The sequence below is a fragment of the Coregonus clupeaformis genome, chromosome 31 (genome assembly GCF_020615455.1).
Source record: "Coregonus clupeaformis isolate EN_2021a chromosome 31, ASM2061545v1, whole genome shotgun sequence".
NCBI classification, from domain to species: Eukaryota; Metazoa; Chordata; class Actinopteri; order Salmoniformes; family Salmonidae; genus Coregonus; species Coregonus clupeaformis.
Window position 1 is genome coordinate 11,325,461 of NC_059222.1, and position 23,519 is coordinate 11,348,979.

The 23,519-nt window shown below is 45.1% G+C and overlaps 1 protein-coding gene across 1 annotated transcript in view; it reads right to left on the bottom strand.

Moving 5' to 3' along the window:
* LOC121547565 (kinesin-like protein KIF19) overlaps positions 1–18,687 on the bottom strand; it is an 87,545-nt gene extending 68,858 nt beyond the window's left edge. Inside the window, exons 1-2 of the mRNA XM_045209785.1 lie at positions 18,192–18,687; positions 16,491–16,571 (exon numbers count right to left, since the gene is read on the bottom strand). Coding sequence (XP_045065720.1) covers positions 16,491–16,571; positions 18,192–18,230 — 120 coding nt within the window. The 5' untranslated portion in view covers positions 18,231–18,687. The remainder of the gene's footprint in view (positions 1–16,490; positions 16,572–18,191) is intronic.
* Positions 18,688–23,519: the final 4,832 nt, after the last annotated feature.

Consider the following 23,519-nt stretch of genomic DNA (forward strand, 5'->3'; position numbering starts at 1 on the left):
CCGCATCCAACCTGACAGAGCTTGAGAGGATCTGCAGAGAAGAAAGGGAGAAACTCCCCAAATACAGGGGGGCCAAGACTCGAGGCTGTAATCGCTGCCAAAGGTGCTTCAACAAAGTACTGAGTAAAGGGTCTGAATATTTATGTAAATGTAATATTTCAGTTTTTTATTTTAAATACGTTCTAACATTTTCTAAAAACCTGTTTTTGCGTCGTCATTATGGGGTATTGTGTGTAGATTGATGAGGGAAAAAAACTATTTAATCAATTTTAGAATAAGGCTGTAAGGTAACAAAATGTGGAAAAAGTCAAGGGGTCTGAATACTTTCCGAATGCACTGTAATCACTGCATGTACTGTATTAGGGCTGAGAATTGCCAGGGACCTCACGATGCGATATTATCATGATACTAAGGTGCCAATACGATAATGTATTGCGATTCTTACGATTCTATATGTATTGCGGTTCGATACTGTGATTTTATTGCGATTTGATGTTCCAAACATATTGCTCACTATAGAGTAAACAACTTTTGATCAGTCAGGGAAATATTTTAAAAGGAAGATGGAGAACAAGCTATAGTAAAAAAAATACTGGAGTTTTGGTGCAGGTATAGCCGACTAGCGCTTGCTAATGCTACCTACAAATTATAATTATCGATTTTTACAAATCGATACTTGCCATCAAATATTGATATAATATTGTCAAAAAATAACTATACCATCACTATACTGTAGAAGAGAGAAACTAATTTAGCACTGCTTCAGGTCAACACTTACCTTAAACAAATTATGCACACACACACACACACCCTTTAACACGGCAGAGATGGCATCATTATGAGCCCATGTCCATTTTCTGTCCATTACAAATCCATCAGAGGTGAGAGGGGGAAAAAACAGGAAAAGTACAGAACAGGCAAAAAAACTGTATTCACCTTCACGGTGGCTACTGTACGTCATATGATGAACAACAACAAAATCATAGTGTGTGTGAGTATGCGTGCAAGCATGTGCACAGATAGGGCTCTCCCTATGTAGAGCACATGCTCCTTTTCCTTTCCATTTCCATTTTACATTTTAGTCATTTAGCAGACACTCTTATCCAGAGCGACTTACAGTTAGTGAGTGCATACATTATTTAATTTTTTTCATACTTTCCAGTCTCCAAAGTTCCCTTTTGGGTGGTGATATAATTACCCTTTGTATTTTGTCATTGTTGTTGGGAACCCACTGCCCGCAAGTCGTCATCAAGTTCGCCACCCCGTCCACTGGTTGCGCTAACTAGCAGATTTACATCAATCATCAACATCAATGATCAGCTGATAGCCCACCCACTTTTCCTGATGTCAATCATGTCTTTAGGAGGCCCTGTAACTAGCTTGCTTACAATTTATGATGATGAGTGTGTTGTTGCAGAAATAAATCGCCCTATGCTACAGAGGCATTTAGTATGTTATGAATTCCGAGATATGAATTATGAAAGTAAAAAAATATATCATTTTGAGCACATGCCCCCTGAAAGGCCCTGTGTGTGTGTGTGTGTGTGTGTGTGTGTGTGTGTGTGTGTGTGGGGGATGGATGGATGGAAAGCACAAAGCAGAGGGCCGGCAAATAAGAAGAGTGCAGAGCTGACCCGTGGGCCAATGATGAGAGTGCAGTGCTGACCCTGTGGCTGACCTGCCTCCTGGTTGTGTAACAGGTATTAAGTGGCCAGGAGGTGAGCTCAAAGGCACACACTGCTCCGCACTGATGATGTTTAACAGTAACAGTACTGGCCAGAGGGCTGGGTGGCCAAAAGACCACACACACTACAATAAACCACACACACACACAGACACAAACAAAGTTATACTTAGATCCACAATATATGGCACATACTGTACAGTCATAAGTAACTCTAATAAAGTCATATATACTGAACAAAAATATAAATGCAACAATTTCAACGATTTTACTGAGTTACAGTTAATAATTTATAAGGAAATCAGTCAATTGAAATAAATTCATTAGGCCCTAATCTATAGATTTCACATGACTGGGCAGGGACGCAGCCATGTTTGGGCCTGGGAGGGCATAGGCACACCCATTTGGGAGCCAGGCCCACCCACTGGGGAGCCAGGCCCAGCCAATAAGTATGAGTTTTTCCCAAAAAAGGGCTTTATTACAGACAGTTTCATCAGCTGTCTGGGTGGCTGGTCTCAGACGATCCTGCAGGTGAAGAAGCCAGATGTGTAGGTCCTGGACTGGCGTGGTTACACGTGGTCTGTGGTTGTGAGGCCGGTTAGACATACTGTCAAATTCTCTAAAACAACGTTGGAAGCAGCTTAAGGTAGAAAACATTCAATTCTCTGGCAACAGCTCTGGTGGACATTCCTGCAGTCAGCATGCCAATTGCATGCTCCCTCAAACCTTGAGACATCTGTGGCATTGTGTTGTGACAAAACTGCACATTTTAGAGCAGCCTTTTATGAAGCATGTTGAGTTTATATTTTTGTTCAGTAATACATATTTTGTGTATGTCTTGCTCAACAGTCTCTAATATATTATTCATAAAATTCCTTTTACTAGAAAATAGGCCTATACTGTATAGAGATGTAGGGAGTTTTATGAATCTGTATTGTGAAAATAATTACAGTAGGTGATTAAAACCCTGAAAGTCATTTAGTGTTGCTTAAAGCACTTAAAGCAGTGCTTTAAGCAACACAGTGTTCAGGGTCAGACTGTCTATTAGTGTTGTCATGTTAACCTGGCTGCACAGAAAATAGGTCCCTTTGTTGTGATGCAACCTCCAACCTGCTGTGGCTCCCTCCTTCCCTTCTTCCCTCCACAGCCAGTGCCAGCCAGGAGTGGTGTCGCCATTTACAGCCACTTCATTCTCATTCCTGGCTCTACCTCTGGTGGAGGAACTGACTGAGGTTAAATCTTCGGCTGCGGCTAAAGAAAGACACTGCTGGGGTTTGTTTGTAGTTCCTTTCCCCCCCTCTCCTGTCCAGGAACCTATTCAAATACGATGCCTCGTAAAAGACTCTGACACTGTTTGGACAAAGTCCTCCAAGTCTATCCCTCAGACACACTAACAAGGCTATTTTGTGGCTGTTCTATTTTAGAAAATACAACAAACTATAACTGTGTCAAGATCATCTAGGGCTACTGAAGTGAACGGTAAGAAAGTGAAACAGGAGTTTTATCATGATAAAAATAATAAAAATAAAATGTAAATGGTGAAAATGATTGATTGAAATGAGCGTCTCTTTCTTTCTTTCATCCATTTTAAATGAGCATCAGCCCCCCGCCAACTACCTCCTCAATCTTCCTCACAGCATGCTTTCTACCTTACACAGGGGGTGCTAGAATGTGCTATTCTAGCTGAATCAGGCTGGCTGTTGTACAGCCCCTGAGGTGAGAGCAATTTGAATCTCCTTTCAGTGAGACTTCTGGGCATAAAAGCAGAAGAAACAGAATACAGAATGCCCAGGCAGGATGCTTTGTAGTCCACAAAGAAGGGAATTTGCCGATTCATGGCCATGTGTTAACAGGTAGATGACTAGAATTATTCTGGGGATAGAGTGAATACAGCGCTTTGTTGTACTTTAGGAAAGAACGCTGAGGCAGCGGCAGACAGCGCTGATAAACTTTTCTTCCTTTCTAACTATTGCTACCGTCATTACTTTGAGTGATGTACCGCTCCCTGTCACACAATCCCACACACAAACTCCAAGCCTTCAAAGCTTCCAAAACAACAACAAAATGGACAGTCACTTCACTTAGTCCCCACTGCATGTAAAGAAAATCTTTACTGAAGAATTCATGGTTAGAGTAGCCAATAGAAGCCCTGGGAGGGCAGAAGACACCCCCAGCAGTCCGACCCTGCTTCCTCTCTCCCTCTCTCCTCTAACGCAGAGCTGATAGATCCTCCCTCTTATGGCAGTGAAAAAAAATAAAAAAAATAGCCCTGACCTTGTCTGGTGGTCTCCATGGTGACGGACAAGGCCTCCCTATAAACCATTCTCTTGTGTGCTCCCTGTGTGTGTGGGTGACAGCCCTGCCCTGCCCTGCCTGTTAACTGGCCCTAAAGCTACAGGAGACATCCTGCATGGCACACAATACCACACCCTACACCAGATAGCCTGGCACAGTGATAATAGGACTTATACATCACTCTTCTGGCACTATATACATTTCCATAATTGTGGATTAAGCAATTTAGCATGGGAAGCTTATATCATAAAAATGTCTGGAAATGTACTGCATATTATTGCTTTTGTCAATACTGTGTCAAGTTACTCCTGTTTTAGGAAGACGTAAATTCTTTAAAGAGTAGTGGCCTACTTATCAAGTTTGATAACTGCTGGGAACAGTTGATTAGTAGGTTCCCTCCTTCTCTATAAGTCGGCTACCCTATATCAAGTCTTATTTAAAAGCGCTGCTGGTGTGTGCTTATATAGGCTGAGCCTTACAGTTACAGTAGATACATTACTTAATGGCTCTGCTTATAGCCCACGTTGTAGCTAGCGCTAATATCAACTCAGTGAAACCAGCCACTGAGCTCATCTATATGTGGCTTCCTGTTCTGTCTCTACAGGTGACTAAATATAGACAGCATTAATCAAGTGTTAGGGTCAACAGTAACGCCTGTCTGTCTCTCCATTTACTCATCGCTACCATGTGGGCTGAATACACACTCAGTGGCCATCATACTGGGTTTTTCTTAGGAAGAGAAGATCAACTGTTTTCAAGTGGGGGAAACACTCGTCTGGAAGTCATAACCCATATATTATGTAGGCTACGTGTAGGCAACATGAGTAATTCTCAGCTGGACATATTTTGTGTGTCAAAGTGAGTATACATTTAAAAAATCTGACAATTAGAGTTGCTACACTAGTGAGTAGTGACTAAACAGTAAGAATTGTTTTTTGAAGTCCTCTCCACATTTTAACGGGTCTCTCTTGGTATAGTGGAGCCATAGCATTAGATCATATAACATGGTTATGTAAGTCATTGTCTCCCATGTCCAGATGGTCCCTCCCGCCACACTGTAGGGTTCTGTTTTAATTAACATAATAACCACTAGCACTTAGCTATCTTCACACATCGTAATAATATCATTTAGTAGGTGCTTATATCCTATTTCATTCTTTGTACAAGTGTGTACTTGAGTGAATTGGAAATGCTATTTTTTTTTGCATATCCCAACTCCCCCTGAGACACCGCGAGGAGTGGGGTCGCAGCCAGGGTTACACCATTTTGCTGGTGTCCCTAGAGCAATTGGGGTTAAGTGCCTTGCACAACAACCGATTTTTCACCTTGTCGGCTCCAGTATTCAAATCAGCACTACCTTTTGGTTACTGGCCCAACGCTCTAACCCCGGGACTACCTGCCGCCTTATTTGGATAATAGCCCAACCAAAACTAGCCAAGGTGCCAAAAGTAAGCCTGCTAGCCAAGGAGGGTCACACACGGTGGAGGATACACACATACAGTAATGCAACTGTAGATGCTCACATATCACCAGCACTCATTTGAAATGCCCAAATGTCAAGTTAACCGCTGTTCTCAATTATGTGTTTCATAATACAGTCCGAGTCTGAGCCACCTCTGACTTTCCTTTGTCTTTCAAGGAGAGGAGGAACCTGATTCACCTCCAGACATGGCTCTGCTGGTTATTCTCGTAACAGGTGGTTGGAGGTGGACTGGGTAGGGCTGTGGCTGGGAAGCTCCAAAGAGCAGGTGGCAGGCAGCAAGCTTAGCTGAGCTTCCTTCTAAAGCCCCTAAGTGAGCTCATCTCATCCACCTCAGGCTTAGACGCTCGCCACTGAATCGTCTGAGAGAGAGAGAGAGAAAGAGGGAGGGATACACACAGAGAGAGAGAGAGAGAGAGAGAGAGAGAGAGAGAGAGAGAGAGAGAGAGAGAGAGAGAGAGATGGAGCGTAGTCTCCACTAGCCAGCCACCAGCTAATCTATCTCAGCCTTACCTACCTGGAGGGAGAGAGCAGAGGGTGCCATAAGGTGCCTGTTGAGGAGGGTGCTTTATTCTTAGTTCGTCAGCGATTCAGTGTATGTGTGTGTGTAAAATCCTGTGCATGGTAATCTCATAACCCCCTGGTGATGTAGGCTACATTGCATTTGTGTTACACTATTGATACACACTGCGTATTTATATACTGGATTCTTGAGTGTACAAAACATTAAGAACACCTTTCCATGACATAGACTGACCAGGTGAATCCAGGTGAAAGCTATGATCGCATATTGATGTCACGTGTTAAATCCGTTTCAATCACTGTACATGAAGGGGAGGAGACAGGTTAAAGAAGGATTTTTAAGCCTTGAAATAATTGAGACATGGATTGTGTGCCATTCAGAGGGTGAATGGGCAAGACAAAAGATTTAAGTGCCTTTGAACGGGGTATGGTAGTAGGTGCCAGGCTAACCGGTTAGTGTCACGAACTGCAAAGCTGCTGGGTTTTTCACGCTCAACAGTTTCCTGTGTGTATCAAGAATGGTCAACATGGGCCAGCATCCCTGTGGAATGCTTGACACCTTGTAGAGTCCATGCCCGATGAATTGCGGCTGTTCTGAGGGCAAAAGGGGGGGTGCAACTCAATATTAGGAAGGTGTTCCTAATGTTTGGTATACTCAGTGTATATCTACTACTACTACATATCATTCTTAGTATACACTACATGACCAAAAGTATGTGGACACTTGCTTGTCAAATATCTCATTCCAAAATCATGGGCATTAATATGCTTTAACAGCCTCCACTCTTCTGGGAAGGATTTCCACTAGATTTTGGAACATTGCTGTGGGGACTTGCTTCCATTCAGCCACAAGAGCATTAGTGAGGTCGGGCACTGAAGTTGGGCGATTAGGCCTGGCTCGCAGTCGGCGTTCCAATTCATCCCAAAAGTGTTCGATGGGGTTGAGGTGCAGGCCAGTCAAGTTCTTCAACACAGATCTCGACAAACCATTTCTGTATGGACCTCGCTTTGTGCATGGGGTCATTGTCATGCTGAAACAGGAAAGGGCCTTCCCCAAACTGTTGCCACAAAGTTGGAAGCACAGAATCGTCTAGAATGTCATTGTATGCTGTATCGTTAAGATTTCCCTTCACTGGAACTGAGGGGCCTAGCCCGAACCATGTAAAACAGCCCCAGACCATTATTCCTCCTCAACCAAACGTTACAGTTGGCACTATGCATTCGGGTAGCGTTCTCCTGGCATCCGCCAAACGCAGATTCGTCCGTCGGACTGCCAGATGGTGAAGCGTGATTCATCACTCCAGAGAACGCGTTTCCACTGCTCCAGAGTCCAATGGCGGCGAGCTTTACACCACTCCAGCCGACGCTTGGCATTGCGCATGGTGATCTTAGCCTTGTGTGCGGCTGCTCGGCCATGGAAAACCATTTAATGAAGCTCCCGACGAACAGTTCTCGTGCTGATATTGCTTCCAGAGGCAGTTTGGAACTCGGTAGTGTGTGTCGCAACCGAGGACAGACGATTTTTTGCGTTAAGCGCTTCAGCACTCGGCGGTCCCGTTCTGTGAGCTTGTGTGGCCTACCACTTCATAGCTGAGCCATTGTTGCTCCTAGAAGTTTCCACTTCACAATAACAGCACTTACAGTTGACCGGGGCAACTCTAACAGGGCCAGAAATTTGACAAACTGGCTTGTTGGAAAGGTTGCATCCTATGACGGTGCCACGTTGAAAGTCACTGAGCTCTTCAGTAAGGCCATTCTACTGCCAATGTTTGTCTATGGAGATTGCATGGCGGTGTGCTCAATTGTATAAACCTGTAAGCAACGGGTGTAGCTGAAATCCAATCATTTGAAGGGGTGTCCACATACATTTGTATATATACTGTATATTTTTGTGTATACAGTGCATTCGGAAAGTACTCAGACCCCTTGAATTTTTCCACATTTTGTTACGTTACAGCCTTAGTCTAAAATGGATTAAATACATTTTATTCCTCATCAATCTGCACACAATACCCCATAATGACAAAGCGAAAACAGGTTTAGATTTTTTTGCAAATTTTTGACAAATAAAAAACAGAAATACCTTATTTACATAAGTATTCAGACCCTTTGCTATGAGACTCAAAATGTGGTAAATTCAATTGATTGGACATGATTTGTAAAGACACACAAAGGTCCCACAGTTGACAGTGCATGTCAGAGCAAAAACCAAACTGTGAGGTCGAAGGAATTGTCCGTAGAGCTCCGAGACAGGATTGTGTCGAGGCACAGATCTGAGGAAGGGTACCAAAACATTTCTGCAGCATTGAAGGTCCCCAAGAACACAGTGACCTCCATTATTCTTAAAATGGAAAAAGTTTGGAACCACCAAGACTCTTCCTAGAGCTGGCCGCCCGGCCAAACTCAGCAATCGGGGGAGAAGGGCCTTAGTCAGGGAGGTGACCAAGAACCCGATGGTCACTCTGACAGAGATCCAGAGTTCCCCTGTGGAGATGGGAGAACTTTCCAGAAGGACAACCATCTCTGCAGCACTCCACCAATCAGGCCTTTATGGTAGAGTGGCCAGACGGAAGCCACTCCTCAGTAAAAGGCACACGACAGACCGCTTGGAGTTTGGCAAAAGGCACCTAAAGGACTCTCAGACCTTGAGAAACAAGATTCTCTGGTCTGATGAAATCAAGATTGAACTCTTGGCCTGAATGCCAAGCGTCACGTCTGGAGGAAACCTGGCACCATCCTTACGGTGAAGCATGGTGGTGGCAGCATCATGCTGTGGGGATGTTTTTCCGCAGCAGGGACTGGGAGACCAGTCAGGATCGAGGGAAAGATGAACGGAGCAAAGTACAGAGAGATCCTTGATGAAAACCTGCTCCAGAGCGCTCAGGACCTCAGACTGGGGCGAAGGTTCACCTTCCAACAGGACAACGACCCTAAGCACACAGCCAAGACAACGCAGGATTGGCTTCGGGACAAGTCTCTGAATGTCATTGAGTGGTCCAGCCAGAGCCAGGACTTGAACCCGATCGAACATCTCTGGAGAGACCTGAAAATATCTCTGCAGCGACGCTCCCCATCCAACCTGACAGTGCTTGAGAGGATCTGCAGAGAAGAATGGGAGAAACTCCCCAAATATATTTACATTTACATAATTTAGCAGACGCTCTTATCCAGAGTGCATTCAACTTATGATAGCCAATGGGACAACCACCATTTTTTTCCATTTTTTTTAATGGGGGGTGGGGGAAGAATGATTACTTTATACAAATACAGGTATCACAACTTCCTCCGAGGCTGCCTCCCCTCCTTGTTCTGGCAGGTTTCGGTGTTCGTCGTCACCGGCTTACTAGCTGCTGCCGATACATTTATCATCACTCCACTTGTCTTGTCTAATTAATCACACACACCTGGTCCTTATCCCCAATTAGTAATTGTATAAGTGTTCCCTCTGCTTCCTTGTCTGTGTGGGTGATTGTTTGTAGTGAGCTGTGTGTAGCTCGGTTGAGCTACCCTTACCTTGTTGTTGCCAGGGTAGATATTTCCCCTGTGCCTGAGTTTTGTTGTCGCATGCTTGCGCAACTGTTTATCGACAAAATAAACTCTTTGGATGCGTATTACTCTCCTGCGCCTGACTCCTTCTATCACACGCATCACAGAATCACCCACCTTGCTATGGAGTCAGCGGGAGAAGAGCGCATGCCTGGAGTCGTGGCACGGGTCCAGGAGCACTCCACGATGATGGCCAGCTTGGGGGAAGCGATGGATCGGGTTCTTCAGGTCGTCCAACGCCTGGAGAGGAGCAGACCCGATCTGTCGATACCAGCTGGCCAACCGGATCCAGCCACCAACACCCCAGCAGGGATCCAGATATCCCGACCACGAGCGTTTGAGGGGACAGCAGCGCTGTGCCGGGAATTCCTCCTCCAATTGGAGCTTTACTTTGCCAGCATCAGGCCGGCACAATCGGAGCGGGAGAAGGTGTCGTCCTTTCCTGCCTCTGTGGGAAAGCCCTGGAGTGGGCCAACGCGGTGTGGAACGAAGGAGGAGCCGCGTTGGAGAACTACAGGGAGTTTGCTCGCCTCTTTTGGGCGGTATTCGACCACCCGCCCGAGGGTCGAGAGGCGGGTGAGCGACTGGTCCACCTGAGGCAGGGAACGAGGACCACACAGGACTTCGCGTTGGAGTTCCGGACGCTGGCAGCGGGGTCCAGGTGGAACGAGCGGGCCCTGATCGACCATTTCCGGTGCCATCTGCGTGAGGACGTCCGACGGGAACTAGCCTGCCGGGACACCATGTTGTCCTTCGATAAACTGGTGGACATGGTCATTTGGTTGGACAACTTGCTGGCAGCCAGAGGACATCCTGGTAGGGGTCTGCCCGTTTCCACCCCGGAAGACTCTGACCTCTAGCCGATGGAGCTGGGTGGAGCCGCCGGCCGAGAGAGCGGAGGAGGACAGCGACAGTGCCACTCTGGTGGCACAAAGGGACAATACACCACACGTCGTAGTCAACGTTCTTTTGGGCCTGGAGGCGGCAGGCAGGGCACTCATGCATCACCCCAGGTATCGAACACCCACACTTGTTCAGAGCCCTCTGCTGCACACTGTAAAATACTTGTCTCCTTTCCTGAGCACATGGATGTTCCCCAGTGTAAGGCGCTAGTCAATTCAGGCGCAGCTGGGAACTTAATGGACAGGGCATTCGCACACCGTATAGGCATTCCATTGATTCCCCTATCCATTCCACGCCCCATCAGAGCACTTGATAGTCGACCATTTGGGTCCGGGTTGGTTAAGGAAGTTACTGCACCAGTCACCATGATTACCCAGGAGACTCATTGTGAGCAGGTAACTTTTTTCCATTATTGAGTCTCCTGCTTTCCTCACGTGGTGGTCGCGAGAGTGTCAGGGTAGGTGTCTAGGTGTTTCCGTTGGTGCAACCATGGTGGAAAGTCCAGACAGTACCTCCACCGTGCGCATTCCTCCTGAATACCTAGATCTGGCGCAAGCGTTCTCTAAAACGCAGGCTAGTAAATTACCACCTCATCGGGCGGGGGATTGCGCGATAAACCCCCGAGTAGACGCTGTACCTCCCAGTAGTCATATACACCCAGTCACAGGCTGAAGCGGTGGCTATGGAAACATATGTCACCGAGTCCCTGCGCCAGGGGTATATACGTCCCTCCACTTCACCCGCCTCCTCGAGTTTCTTCTTTGTGAAGAAGAAGGACGGAGGTCTGCGCCCGTGCATTGATTATCGACCACTGAAGAGGGAGACGATAAGATTTAGTTATCCTCTCCCCTTCATTCCTTCAGTGATTGAATCAATGCATGGGGCACGCTTCTTCACCAAATTCGATCTCAGGAGTGAGTACAACCTGGTGTGTATCCGAGAGGGAGATGAGTGGAAGACAGCATTCAGCACAACCACGGGGCCTTATGAATACCTGGTGATGCCCTATGGTTTGATGAATGCTCCCTCAGTTTTCCAGTCCTTTGTGAACGAGGTGTTTCGGGACATGCTTGGTCGCGGTGTAGTGGTCTACATCGATGACATCCTGGTGTATTCCGCTACACGCGCCGAGCATGTGCCCCTGGTTCGCAAGGTGCTGGCCCGATTGTTGGAAAATGACCTTCATGCTAAGGCAGAGAAGTGTTTGTTTTTTCCAGCAGTCCATCTCCTTCCTTGGATATCGCATTTCCACCTCAGGTGTGGAGATGGAGGGAGATCGCATTTCAGCAGTGCGTAATTGGCCAACTCCAACCACGGTTAAGGAGGTGCAGCGCTTCCTTGGCTTATCGGAGGTTTATCCGGGGTTTGGCAAGGTCGCAGTGCCCATTACCTCCCTGTTGAAGGATGGGCCATCCCGGCTCCGCTGGTCTGCTGAGGCTGACCTGGCCTTCAGCAAACTGCGGGGTCTGTTCATCTCAGCCACAGTACTTGCCCACCCTGATTCATCACTACCGTTCGTAGTGGAGGTGGATGCGTCCGAGGTTGGGATAGACGCTCGGGTACGCCACCCAAGCTCCGCCCCTGTGCGTTCTTTTCGAAGAAGCTCAGCCCGGCGGAGCAGAACTACAGCGTTGGTGATCGGGAGCTATTGGCTGTTGTCCGAGCCTTGACCGTGTGGAGGCATTGGCTCGAGGGGGCAAAACACCCTTTCCTCGTCTGGACGGACCACCGTAACCTGGAGTACATCTGGGCAGCGAGGAGGCTGAATCCTTGCCAGGCCAGGTGGGCCCTATTCTTCACCTGGTTTGATTTCACTCTATCATACATCCCGGGTACGAAGAACGTGAAGGCAGACGCGCTGTCCCGGCTGTATGACACAGAGGAGAGGCCCAGAGACAACACTCCCATACTGCCGGTCTCCTGCATTGTGGCGCCAGTAGTATGGGCGATGGACGCGGATATAGAGCAGGCATTACGCACGGATCCATCTCCACCTCAGTGTCCAGATGGGCTACAGTACGTGCCTGCTCTTATCCGTGATCGTCTGATCTACTGGGCACACACGTCACCCTCCTCTGGTCACCCAGGTATCGGCCTTACAGTGCGCTGCCTGACCGGAAAATACTGGTGGCCTACCTTGGCTAAGGACGTGAGGGTGTATGTCTCCTCCTGCTCAGTGTGCGCCCAGAGTAAGGCACCCCAGCTGGTAAGTTACAACCTTTACCAGTTCCACAACGACCATGGTCTCACCTAAGTGTTGATGTTCTAACTGATCTTCCCCTCTCCCAAGGTAACACCACCATCCTGGTCGTTGTGGACCGCTTTTCTAAAGCCTGCCGCCTCCTTCCTCTGCCCGGTCTCCCCACGGCTCTGCAAACTGCGAAGGCTCTTTTTACACACGTCTTCCGGCACTACGGGGTACCAGAGGATATAGTGTCTGACCGAGGTCCCCAGTTCACGTCCAAGGTCTGGAAGGCGTTCATGGAACGTCAGGGGGTCTCGGTCAGCCTGACCTCTGGGTTCCACACCGAGAGTAATGGGCAGGTGGAACGGGTAAATCAGGACGTGGGTAGGTTCCTGCGGTCCTACTGCCAGGACCGGCCGGGGGAGTGATCGCTGTTCTTGCCATGGGCAGAATATGCCCAGAACTCTCTCCGTCACTCCTCCACTAACCTAACGCCTTTCCAGTGTATTCTAGGTTACCAACCGGTTCTGGCACCGTGGCACCAGAGCCAGACCGAGGCTCCTGCGGTGGATGACTGGTTTCAGTGCGCGGAGGAGACGTGGGATGCTGCCTACGTTCACCTCCAACGCGCCGTGCGTCGTCAGAAGGCCAACGCTGACCGCCACCACAGTGAGGCCCCTGTCTTTGTACCGGGGGATTGGGTCTGGCTCTTGTGGGGCCGTTCAAAGTCCTGAGGAGAGTCAACGAGGTCACTTATAGGTTATTACTTACCCCTGATTACCGTATTAACCCCTCGTTTCATGTGTCTCTCCTCAGGCCGGTGGTAGCTGGTCCGCTCCAGGAGTCTGAGGTGCGGGAGGTCCCTCCACCTCCTCTGGACATTGAGAGGGCCCCGGCGTACTCTGTCCGTTCCATCCTGGATTCGAGGCGTCGGGTGGGGGGCCTTCAGTACCTCGTGGAGTGGGAGGGGTACGGTCTGGAGGAACGGTGCTGGGTTCCGGTGAGGGATATCCTCGATCCCTCCGTGTTACGGGATTTCCACCGTCGCCATCCGGCTCGCCTTCCGGCTCACCATGCTCCGCGTCCTCCTGGCCGTCCCCGAGGCCGGGGTCGGCGCGCTGCTGGAGCCACGCGTCAAGGGGGGGGGGGGGTACTGTCACGACTTCCGCCGAGGCTGCCTCCCCTCCTTGTTCGGGCAGGAACTAGCCGCTGCCGATCCATTTATCATCACTCACACACACCTGGTCCTTATCCCCAATTAGTCATTGTATAAGTGTTCCCTCTGCTTCCTTGTCTGTGTGGGTGATTGTTTGTAGTGAGCTGTGTGTAGCTCGGTTGAGCTACTCTTACCTTGCTGTTGCCAGGGTAGATATTTCCCCTGTGCCTGAGTTTTGTTGTCGCATGCTTGCGCAACTGTTTATCGACGAAATAAACTCTTTGGATGCGTATTACTCTCCTGCGCCTGACTCCTTCTATCACACGCATCACAACAGGTGTGCCAAGCTTGTAGCGTCATACCCAAGAAGACTCAAGGCTGTTATTGCTGCCAAAGGTGCTTCAACAAAGTACTGAGGAAAGGGTCTGAATACTTATGTAAATGTAATATTGAATTTTTTAAAAATATATATACATTTGCAAAAATGTCTACAAACCGGTTTTTGCTTTGTCATTATGGGGTATTGTGTGTAGATTGATGAGGGAAAAAAACAATTTAATCAATTTTAGAATAAGGCTGTAACGTAACGAAATGTGGAAAAAGTCAAGGGGTCTGAATGCACTGTATACGTATAGATTGTGATTTGGATTACTGATACAGTGCTATTTGAGTTGTTAACTGGATTCATCCTGACATTCATGATTTCTTGCTTCTAGTTTTTGTTATTTTATTATAATTTTGTAATATTTTGTTTTTTACTGCACTGTAAGGAGCTAGTAACACAACTCTCTCCCTCTCTCCACAGGAACACATAGGCCTATAAGCCCTTTATCAGGTAAGAGGTAAACACTACGCAGTGCACACACACAATACCCCACACACTGTCTCCACAACCTGTTTGTATTGTAGTGTCTCTAAGCCCTTGGCTGTAAACACACCTAAGATAACCTGCTAGGCTGCTACTCTACACAGATGAACCACTCACAAAATGTTTCCATTCTATCACCTTGCCTTTGTTTTTCAATAGTATAACATCAACAGTGTATGTAGAGGTTATATTTTGTTTTATTCTACCTGTGCCAATGAAAAATTGTCACCAAAAATGTTGACATAATGTTGACAATAATGTTGTAAAGGGAAAGGAACATTGCTGCTACCTTGCTCTCCAACCAAGGTGCATGGATTGAGGAGCTAACTGAAGAACTGTTGTTCACTGTAAAAAGCAGGGCTGTGTTAGCAACAATACACCATCACACTGGGCCCATCACACTTAGCTTACTCCTGGTGGTGTCATCATGGCAGAGCAGAGGAAGAGTTGCTGGGTTAATAAGTCTGGTTGTAGGTTAATTGAATTGCTTTTGAGAGAGAGAGAGAGAGAGACAGACATACAGACAGACAGACAGACAGACAGACAGACAAGAGACAGACAGACAGACAGACAGACAGACAGACAGACAGACAGACAGACAGACAGACAGACAGACAGACAGACAGAGACAGACAGACAGACAGACAGCTGGGTCTCAGTCCCTCCAGTCCCTCACTCACAATTAATGCGTATTATCTCCAGTTTAACTGAGGCACCACCTTCCATGCAGTAAAATACTTTGACTGAAGTGAACAACAAATTAGTGATGACAGACTTATTATTATGTGAACCGTATCAAATCTTTCACCAGCAAAACCCATGTTATCTTACCCTGGAAGCTAGAGTGTTTCTGCTCTCCTGCTAACTCCTTATGGAATTGTCATGCCAAACATAAGTCCAACAACATCTAGTCCCTACAGCAGATCACCCACTAAGACCTGAACCAGTGTATTCTCAGTGGTATTAACACCTCATCCATATCCCAGTCAAAATACTGCTCATTATCATCATCATTCTCACCCTCCTTCTCATCATCATCACATCAGAAGAATTACTACGTGGTATCCAAGTTGTCTCCATGAGGGACACACCTGGGGGCTTCTAATTGGCTGCTGGTAAATATGCTCCCCAAGGACCCAATAGGAGCCCTGCCTTTCCCTGTGCTGTATATCATGGATTAACTTCCTTTGGTTGGGGTCATGCTTTGCATTGAGGAAAATTAGAATTGGGATTTCAGTTAAATAGATGGACTAAATGGAAATAGAACGACCGCCAACTCCCATCCCCATAGGGACTGAATACCTCAGGTCAGGTGTGTGATCTGGCCAGAAGACTTGTTAAAGGACATCTGAGATGTTCTCCATATTCACAACAACAGAGAACTTGAAAATAAGCTCATAATAATATTATCTATGTTCATAACAGTGTCAGAATGATAAATGGTGGGTCTCAAATAGCAGTTCCATCAAGGATAGGAGCATTCAAAAATGGCACAAAGCTGTTTCACACACATCATGTCCTCCTTTGCTAATGTCCAGACATGTCTTGGCTGCCTTCTTTCTTCAGAAGGAATCCAATTTCCTTCCTCTATCAGAGGTCACCCTCTAAACTATAACAAACCACTGAATCACAGTACAGAGCCATCTGCACGCGTCTCTCTCTCTCACACACACACACACACACACACACACGTCTTCAACATTCAACATGAAATGGACCTTACTCGATTGGCTGACTGACTGACTCACTGAGCAGTGTGCACAGACACACTAATGCACACACACAAACGGAAGAATGCGCACGCATGAACACACACGCAAACACACACACACACACGGTGGGTCATCTAACCTGGTCGTCCATTCTGTGGGCCACTATGGTGGCTGCCTCTTCCCGCTCAGAATCGCTGAGGGGTCTGATCCTCAGGGCCACCTGGGAGACACACAGGCAGAACAACACAGGCTTAGCGCTTTCAAGATTAGAGCTTTCACAATTAGAGCGACACACAACTACAATAACACAGTGTTAGAGCTTTCACAGAGAAACACACAAAAACAACACACGGTTAAAGATTTCACAGAGAGAGTCACAGGTAGAAGATGGTTAAAGCTTTCAGAGAGCGACACAGTGACAACAACACAGGGTTAGAAATTTCACAGAGAGAACAATGCAGGATTAGAGCTTTCACAGAAAGACAGTTAACACAGGGATAGAGCTTTCACAGTTAGAACTTTCACAGTGCTAGAGCTTTGACAAGGTTAGAGCTTTCACAGCAAATAATAGAACAGCATCAAGGAGATTCTTTATTCACACCACAGAAATAGTCTGGATTCTTGATGCCATTCACAAGTCAACAAGAGCAAAGGATAAAGTAAATTATCATGGTTACCTTGTGTTTTTAACACAGTAACTTAACTTGTGTAATGTCACTGTGACATGAGCCTCTCTCCATCTACTGTCCTGAAGCTCTCTCTCTCTCTCTGTCAAAACACTATTCACGGGAGGGAGCTCAATTTTGGTCTGCACTGCAGGGAAAGTGCTTCTACAGCAGATAAATACCTGCTCCCTACACACAGTATAATTACTATCACATAATGGATGGACATTATGATACTCAGATAGACCAAGACAGACCAAGGTATAGACTGATACTTAATCAACACGTTATAAACCTATTAGATAATCAGGGCTGCAGCGGTGCATAGAACACAGTCTCTGAGTTGATACAGTCAGACTGAATAGGCCACCTGGTGTGAATGTATTGCCGGATGAATGAAATTGTAGAGCAGTGGTGTTGTTTGTTAGTGAAATAGGTAACTAATGTTATTAGATACAAGGATGAGGCAGATGTGGCAGAGTCAAGATAACAAGTTTAGTAGGTAGATAATATGACAATGATACAGGTCATACATCCGGCTCTTGACATTGACCGATATTAATTAAACCTTTACAGGACTATTCAGTCATACCACATACAATGGGGATTAATATTGATCCTTTCCATCCCCAGTGCTGTTGAGCTAGTCAGTGTATGACATGGTGGAGAAGATGAGAGACTGGGGAACTGAAATGAGCCATGTTAATAATTTAGAAATGTTATATTACACAGGCAGAAACTACTGGGAAATAATAAGGTCTGTGTGGAGTTGGCCAACTATTGACTTATGACATGGGAATTCAATGTTAAAGGTAAACAAATGTCTCCATATGTGACTGAGGCAAGAGGTACTGTAATAAAAAAGTCATAATTTGTTTAAGGATAAGTAATGTAATTTAGGCTATAATAAACGTAGGTATTTTATTCTAATCTTTAATGTGGGATATCTGAATAAAATACAAGCTTGAGTGGCATTCATCTCTGCAACCCAGAACCAACGGGCATATAGACTACAGTCTAGTCTACACAATTATCTAAAGTCACGACTTCCATGTGGCATATTACACTTAAATTTCCCTATACCGGTAGGCTATACAACATTACTGCTGTTCTTGCAGTAATAGTAAACAGGTGTGATGATGTATAGGTAGGCTACGGTATTGTACCATACTTACTGTTAGTTGGTGGTCCTTTGATTCGCCAGTGTCCTTCATGGCCACTTGTGGTTGGAGTGTCCTCGACTTTTTAGAAAATAGTGGCCGTCTATACAGGCTACTAAACTGGACATCGGTCAGACATCCTGCACAATACCTGCACGACCCCTCTCAAAACCACCTGTACTGCTTGTCAATGTAGCCTACAAACAAACCTCTACCTTTCCGCGTCAAAATAGTTAGGATCATTTATTTACGGTTAAATAAACGCCACTCCACTCGCCAAAAGTGCGCTCTTTCAAACATGATATAACAGCGTAAAACGAGTACATTCCGTTTAATCTATTCGGTTGTTTTTTCACCCATGTCTTTGAAAACAGACGAGGATACCGAGGAGAATGCGGACGGAGAATGACAGGTGTCGACCTGTCTACTAGAGCTTGCCTTTTATTCTCCTTCACTCTCGCCTTTTCTTTTCTCTTCTGACGACTCGTGTGTTGTGTTCCTGGATACCCGAGACCAGTAGGTGAAGTGTACGCACAGAGGCATTCTCCAGAGCCTCATATAGGCATGACCAGAGGCGCGTAAAACACGGCTGTTTCTTCGATTTGCCACAGCCCAATGACGACATCTGGTGGACAGATTAATGGCGCATAAAATTGCGCAAATGGCTCTCCAAATAACGCAGACGCACTTGCTTTCCGGCCATACTTTAATACAATTTGACTGCGGTTTCTAGACTAACATATTCAATTATAAAACACGTTTATGTTGCTAAACGAAATGACATAATTCTCATTAATTTGTTCTGGGGTATTGCAGCTGATTGAAATGCAGCTAGGCCAACCACACATTCTGATGAGCTGGTGAAACTGCATTCCAACAAAGGCATCTGTGCCAGGTTACAGGTGAGACCAAACATTTACATTTACATTTTAGTCATTTAGCAGACGCTCTTATCCAGAGCGACTTACAGGAGCAATTAGGGTTAAGTGCCTTGCTCAAGGGCACATCGACAGATTTTTCACCTAGTCGGCTCGGGGATTAGAACCAGCGACCTTTCGGTTACTGGCACAACGCTCTTACCCACTAAGCTACCTGCCGCCCTGCAAACGATTTCTCAACACATGAAAAGTGCTTATTTTGTTGGCCAACATTGTTAATGTATTATATTTTTTAAATCCACACATACAGTATTCACATGGGCCATCTCCATCCCAAATGGAATGGGTATGGTCCACACAGTAACAGAAAACGGTAATTTATACAGTAATTAGGTATTATCAAAAGTAAAAACTTTACTGCTGCATACTGTAAATTATGGTGCATTGTGGGTGCATGTTATTGTTTTTTCTGTCTCATGAACATATTTTGAGGCATACCTTGTAAGAGGCTATATTTGTTCACCTATGAGTGAGAATGCTGTACCAATTTAACTCCTATGTGGTTATAACGTCCTATCAATTAAAAATGTATAGGGGACAGATTGGAGTGGCAGCTAGTCTTAAACCTTTGTTAAATGTTATTTGATTGATAGAATTTTTTTTGTGGTTATTTTTATGTAATTGTTTTTCTTTTCATTTGATTAACTTGAGTTGATTAATAATTTATTGTTTTAATTGTTTATATTATTTAGAAGTTGATTTTAAAATTTTAACATGTATAACATTTTGGAATAACCAAATAAATTGACCTTAAATGGTTGAGCATTTTGCCATGTCCTTTTGGTCTGTTTTGCCCTGTAGTCGCTGCCAGTTTGGAAGCCTTTGTTAAGGCCTCTACAAGTGCAAGTGCTATAAAACACAACATATTCATTAATATGCTATAATGTGTAAACACTTTACCTAGCAGCCAACCTGCTTGCACGAATCCCATGTGATTGCAGTAAAATACTGTGAAATACAAACCCCTCCCCTCAATGAATTTAATTAATGAATTTATTCACATTACTGTAGCATTTTTTTTTTTTACAGTATAATAGTTAATTTTACAGTATTGTACTGTGTGTCATTAGACAGTACATTTTACATTTACATCATTTAGCAGACGCTCTTATCCAGAGCGACTTACAAATTGATGATTTCATACCGTATTTATATTACAGTATGTGTACTGTAATTTTAAATACAGAAATATATTTGCCACGAGCTGCCAGTAAATTACTGTCAAATTCATGGTAACCCCTTTACAGTGCATCTATGGGTCCTTTCCCGCTATCCTCAACAAGGTTTTCAGTGTCACACTGCACTCACTTTGTATGAGTCATTGTAATAATGAGTCAGACTGTGCAGGCTATATTGTGCTCTTGAAATATACAGTGGGGAGAACAAGTATTTGATACACTGCCGATTTTGCAGGTTTTCCTACTTACAAAGCATGTAGAGGTCTGTAATTTTTATCATAGGTACACTTCAACTGCGAGAGACGGAATCTAAAACAAAAATCCATAAAATCACATTGTATGATTTTTAAGTAATAATTTGCATTTTATTGCATGACATAAGTATTTGATACATCAGAAAAGCAGAACTTAATATTTGGTACAGAAACCTTTGTTTGCAATTACAGAGATCATACGTTTCCTGTAGGTCTTGACCAGGTTTGCACACACTGCAGCAGGGATTTTGGCCCACTCCTCCATACAGACCTTCTCCAGATCCTTCAGGTTTCGGGACTGTCGCTGGGCAATACGGACTTTCAGCCCCCTCCAAAGATTTTCTATTGGGTTCAGGTCTGGAGACTGGCTAGGCCACTCCAGGACCTTGAGATGCTTCTTACGGAGCCAATCCTTAGTTGCCCTGGCTGTGTGTTTCGGGTCGTTGTCATGCTGGAAGACCCAGCCATGACCCATCTTCAATGCTCTTACTGAGGGAAGGAGGTTGTTGGCCAAGATCTCGCGATACATGGCCCCATTCATCCTCCCCTCAATACGGTGCAGTCGTCTTGTCCCTTTTACAGAAAAGCATCCCCAAAGAATAATGTTTCCATCTCCATGCTTCACGGTTGGGATGGTGTTCTTGGGGTTGTACTCATCCTTCTTCTTCCTCCAAACACGGCGAAGCGGAGTTTAGACCAAAAGCTCTATTTTTGTCTCATCAGACCACATGACCTTCTCCCATTCCTCCTCTGGATCATCCAGATGGTCATTGGCAAACTTCAGATGGGCCTGGACATGCGCTGGCTTGAGCAGGGGGACCTTGCGTGCGCTGCAGGATTTTAATCCATGACGGTGTAGTGTGTTACTAATGTTTTTTTTGAGACTGTGGTCCCAGCTCTCTTCAGGTCATTGACCAGGTCCTGCCGTGTAGTTATGGGCTGATCCCTCACCTTCCTCATGATCATTGATGCCCCACGAGGTGAGATCTTGCATGGAGCCCCAGACCGAGGGTGATTGACCGTCATCTTGAACTTCTTCCATTTTCTAATAATTGCGCCAACAGTTGTTGCCTTCTCACCAAGCTGCTTGCCTATTGTCCTGTAGCCCATCCGAGCCTTGTGCAGGTCTACAATTTTATCCCTGATGTCCTTACACAGCTCTCTGGTCTTGGCCATTGTGGAGAGGTTGGAGTCTGTTTGATTGAGTGTGTGGACAGGTGTCTTTTATACAGGTAACGAGTTCAAACAGGTGCAGTTAATACAGGTAATGAGTGGAGAACAGGAGGGCTTCTTAAAGAAAAACTAACAGGTCTGTGAGAGCCGGAATTCTTACTGGTTGGTAGGTGATCAAATACTTATGTCATGCAATAAAATGCAAATTAATTACTTAAAAATCATACAATGTGATTTTCTGGATTTCTGTTTTAGATTCCGTCTCTCACAGTTGAAGTGTACCTATGATAAAAATTACAGACCTCTACATGCTTTGTAAGTAGGAAAACCTGCAAAATCGGCAGCGTATCAAATACTTGTTCTCCCCACTGTATATAACTGCACACAAATACCTTCAATCCATGACTCTTTGACATTCATTGAGGCTTGGCATATGACTAATTTCATACAATAATCTGTTTGATTTCTACAAAGGAAACTAAAATGTCAAAATCCCAAAAGACACAGATAGCAAAACACATTTCCTGTATTCAGACAACACTAATATAATGATTATACATACAGCATATACTGTATATCTCAAATAATTAAACATGAATAACAACTCAATCCCATTATTGAGTTCCACGTGACTCATTGAGAATGTCTCTATTATAGAAAATGCCTTGCTGTCTTTATTTGATTGATTCAAGATGACATGTGGAACATCGTGTTGTTAAGGCGTTCTGTCTCAGACTTCTTTCTCTTCACACACGCCTTTCTCATAATGATATTACATCATCACATAATGATATTACATCATCACATAATGATATTACATCATCACATAATGATATTACATCATCACATAATGATATTACATCATCACATAATGATATTACATCCTCAGTGTGTGAGCACAGAATGTACCGTATGTACCTGTAAGTAATTTACAATTAAATCAGAAGTAAACATTGCTTTTTGACATCACTGAAAAGTTTAAATGACCAACAATCCATTCCATTCACTCCTATTTTCTTATTATAAAATATTTCCGTCATGGGAGATTTTCTGTCATTATGGGGACAAACATTTCAAAAGGGCAACCACAGCACAAATTAATATTGGGGGAAAAAAATTCTACTTACAGTCAGATTTACAGGTTATACATTTTTTCTTCTCTAGACGAGCTTACATACAGTAGCTATATATAGACACCCAGGCCCCAATCTTAATGGGCCAGTGGACCAAAACAAGGGTCAATTTGTTACCCTTGAACAAAGAGGTGCAGTGGTGATGTCATACAGGCCGGTGGAGGACAGCAACGACTTCCGTCAGAACAGAACAATTAATTTAGATTTTACTTAAGTGGTCGGTGTGTCATAGGGCTAGAGTTTAAATAAAATTCAGCCCCCCTCACCAGCCCCCTCTCAATTTATAAACCCTTGACAACCTATATTACACAGTAACTGTAACGCCTGTAATGTCATTGTGACATGAGCGTCTCTCCATCTATTGTCCAAGCTCTCTCTTTGTCAAAACACTCTTCACGGGAGGGAGCTCAATTATGGCCTGCACTGCAGGGAAGGTGCTTCTGCAGAAGAAGAAAACTTGCTCTTTAGACACAGTATAATTACTATCACAGCATGAATGGACAATATGATACTCAGATGAGACAGACCAATGTAGTGATACCTCATCCACACATTATCAACTATGAGATCATAAATTGACTATGTAAATTGTAAAGTATTTTGTCTGTAATGTATTTTTCGTTATGTGTCGGACCCCAGTAAGACAAGCTGTCGCCATTGGCGTCCG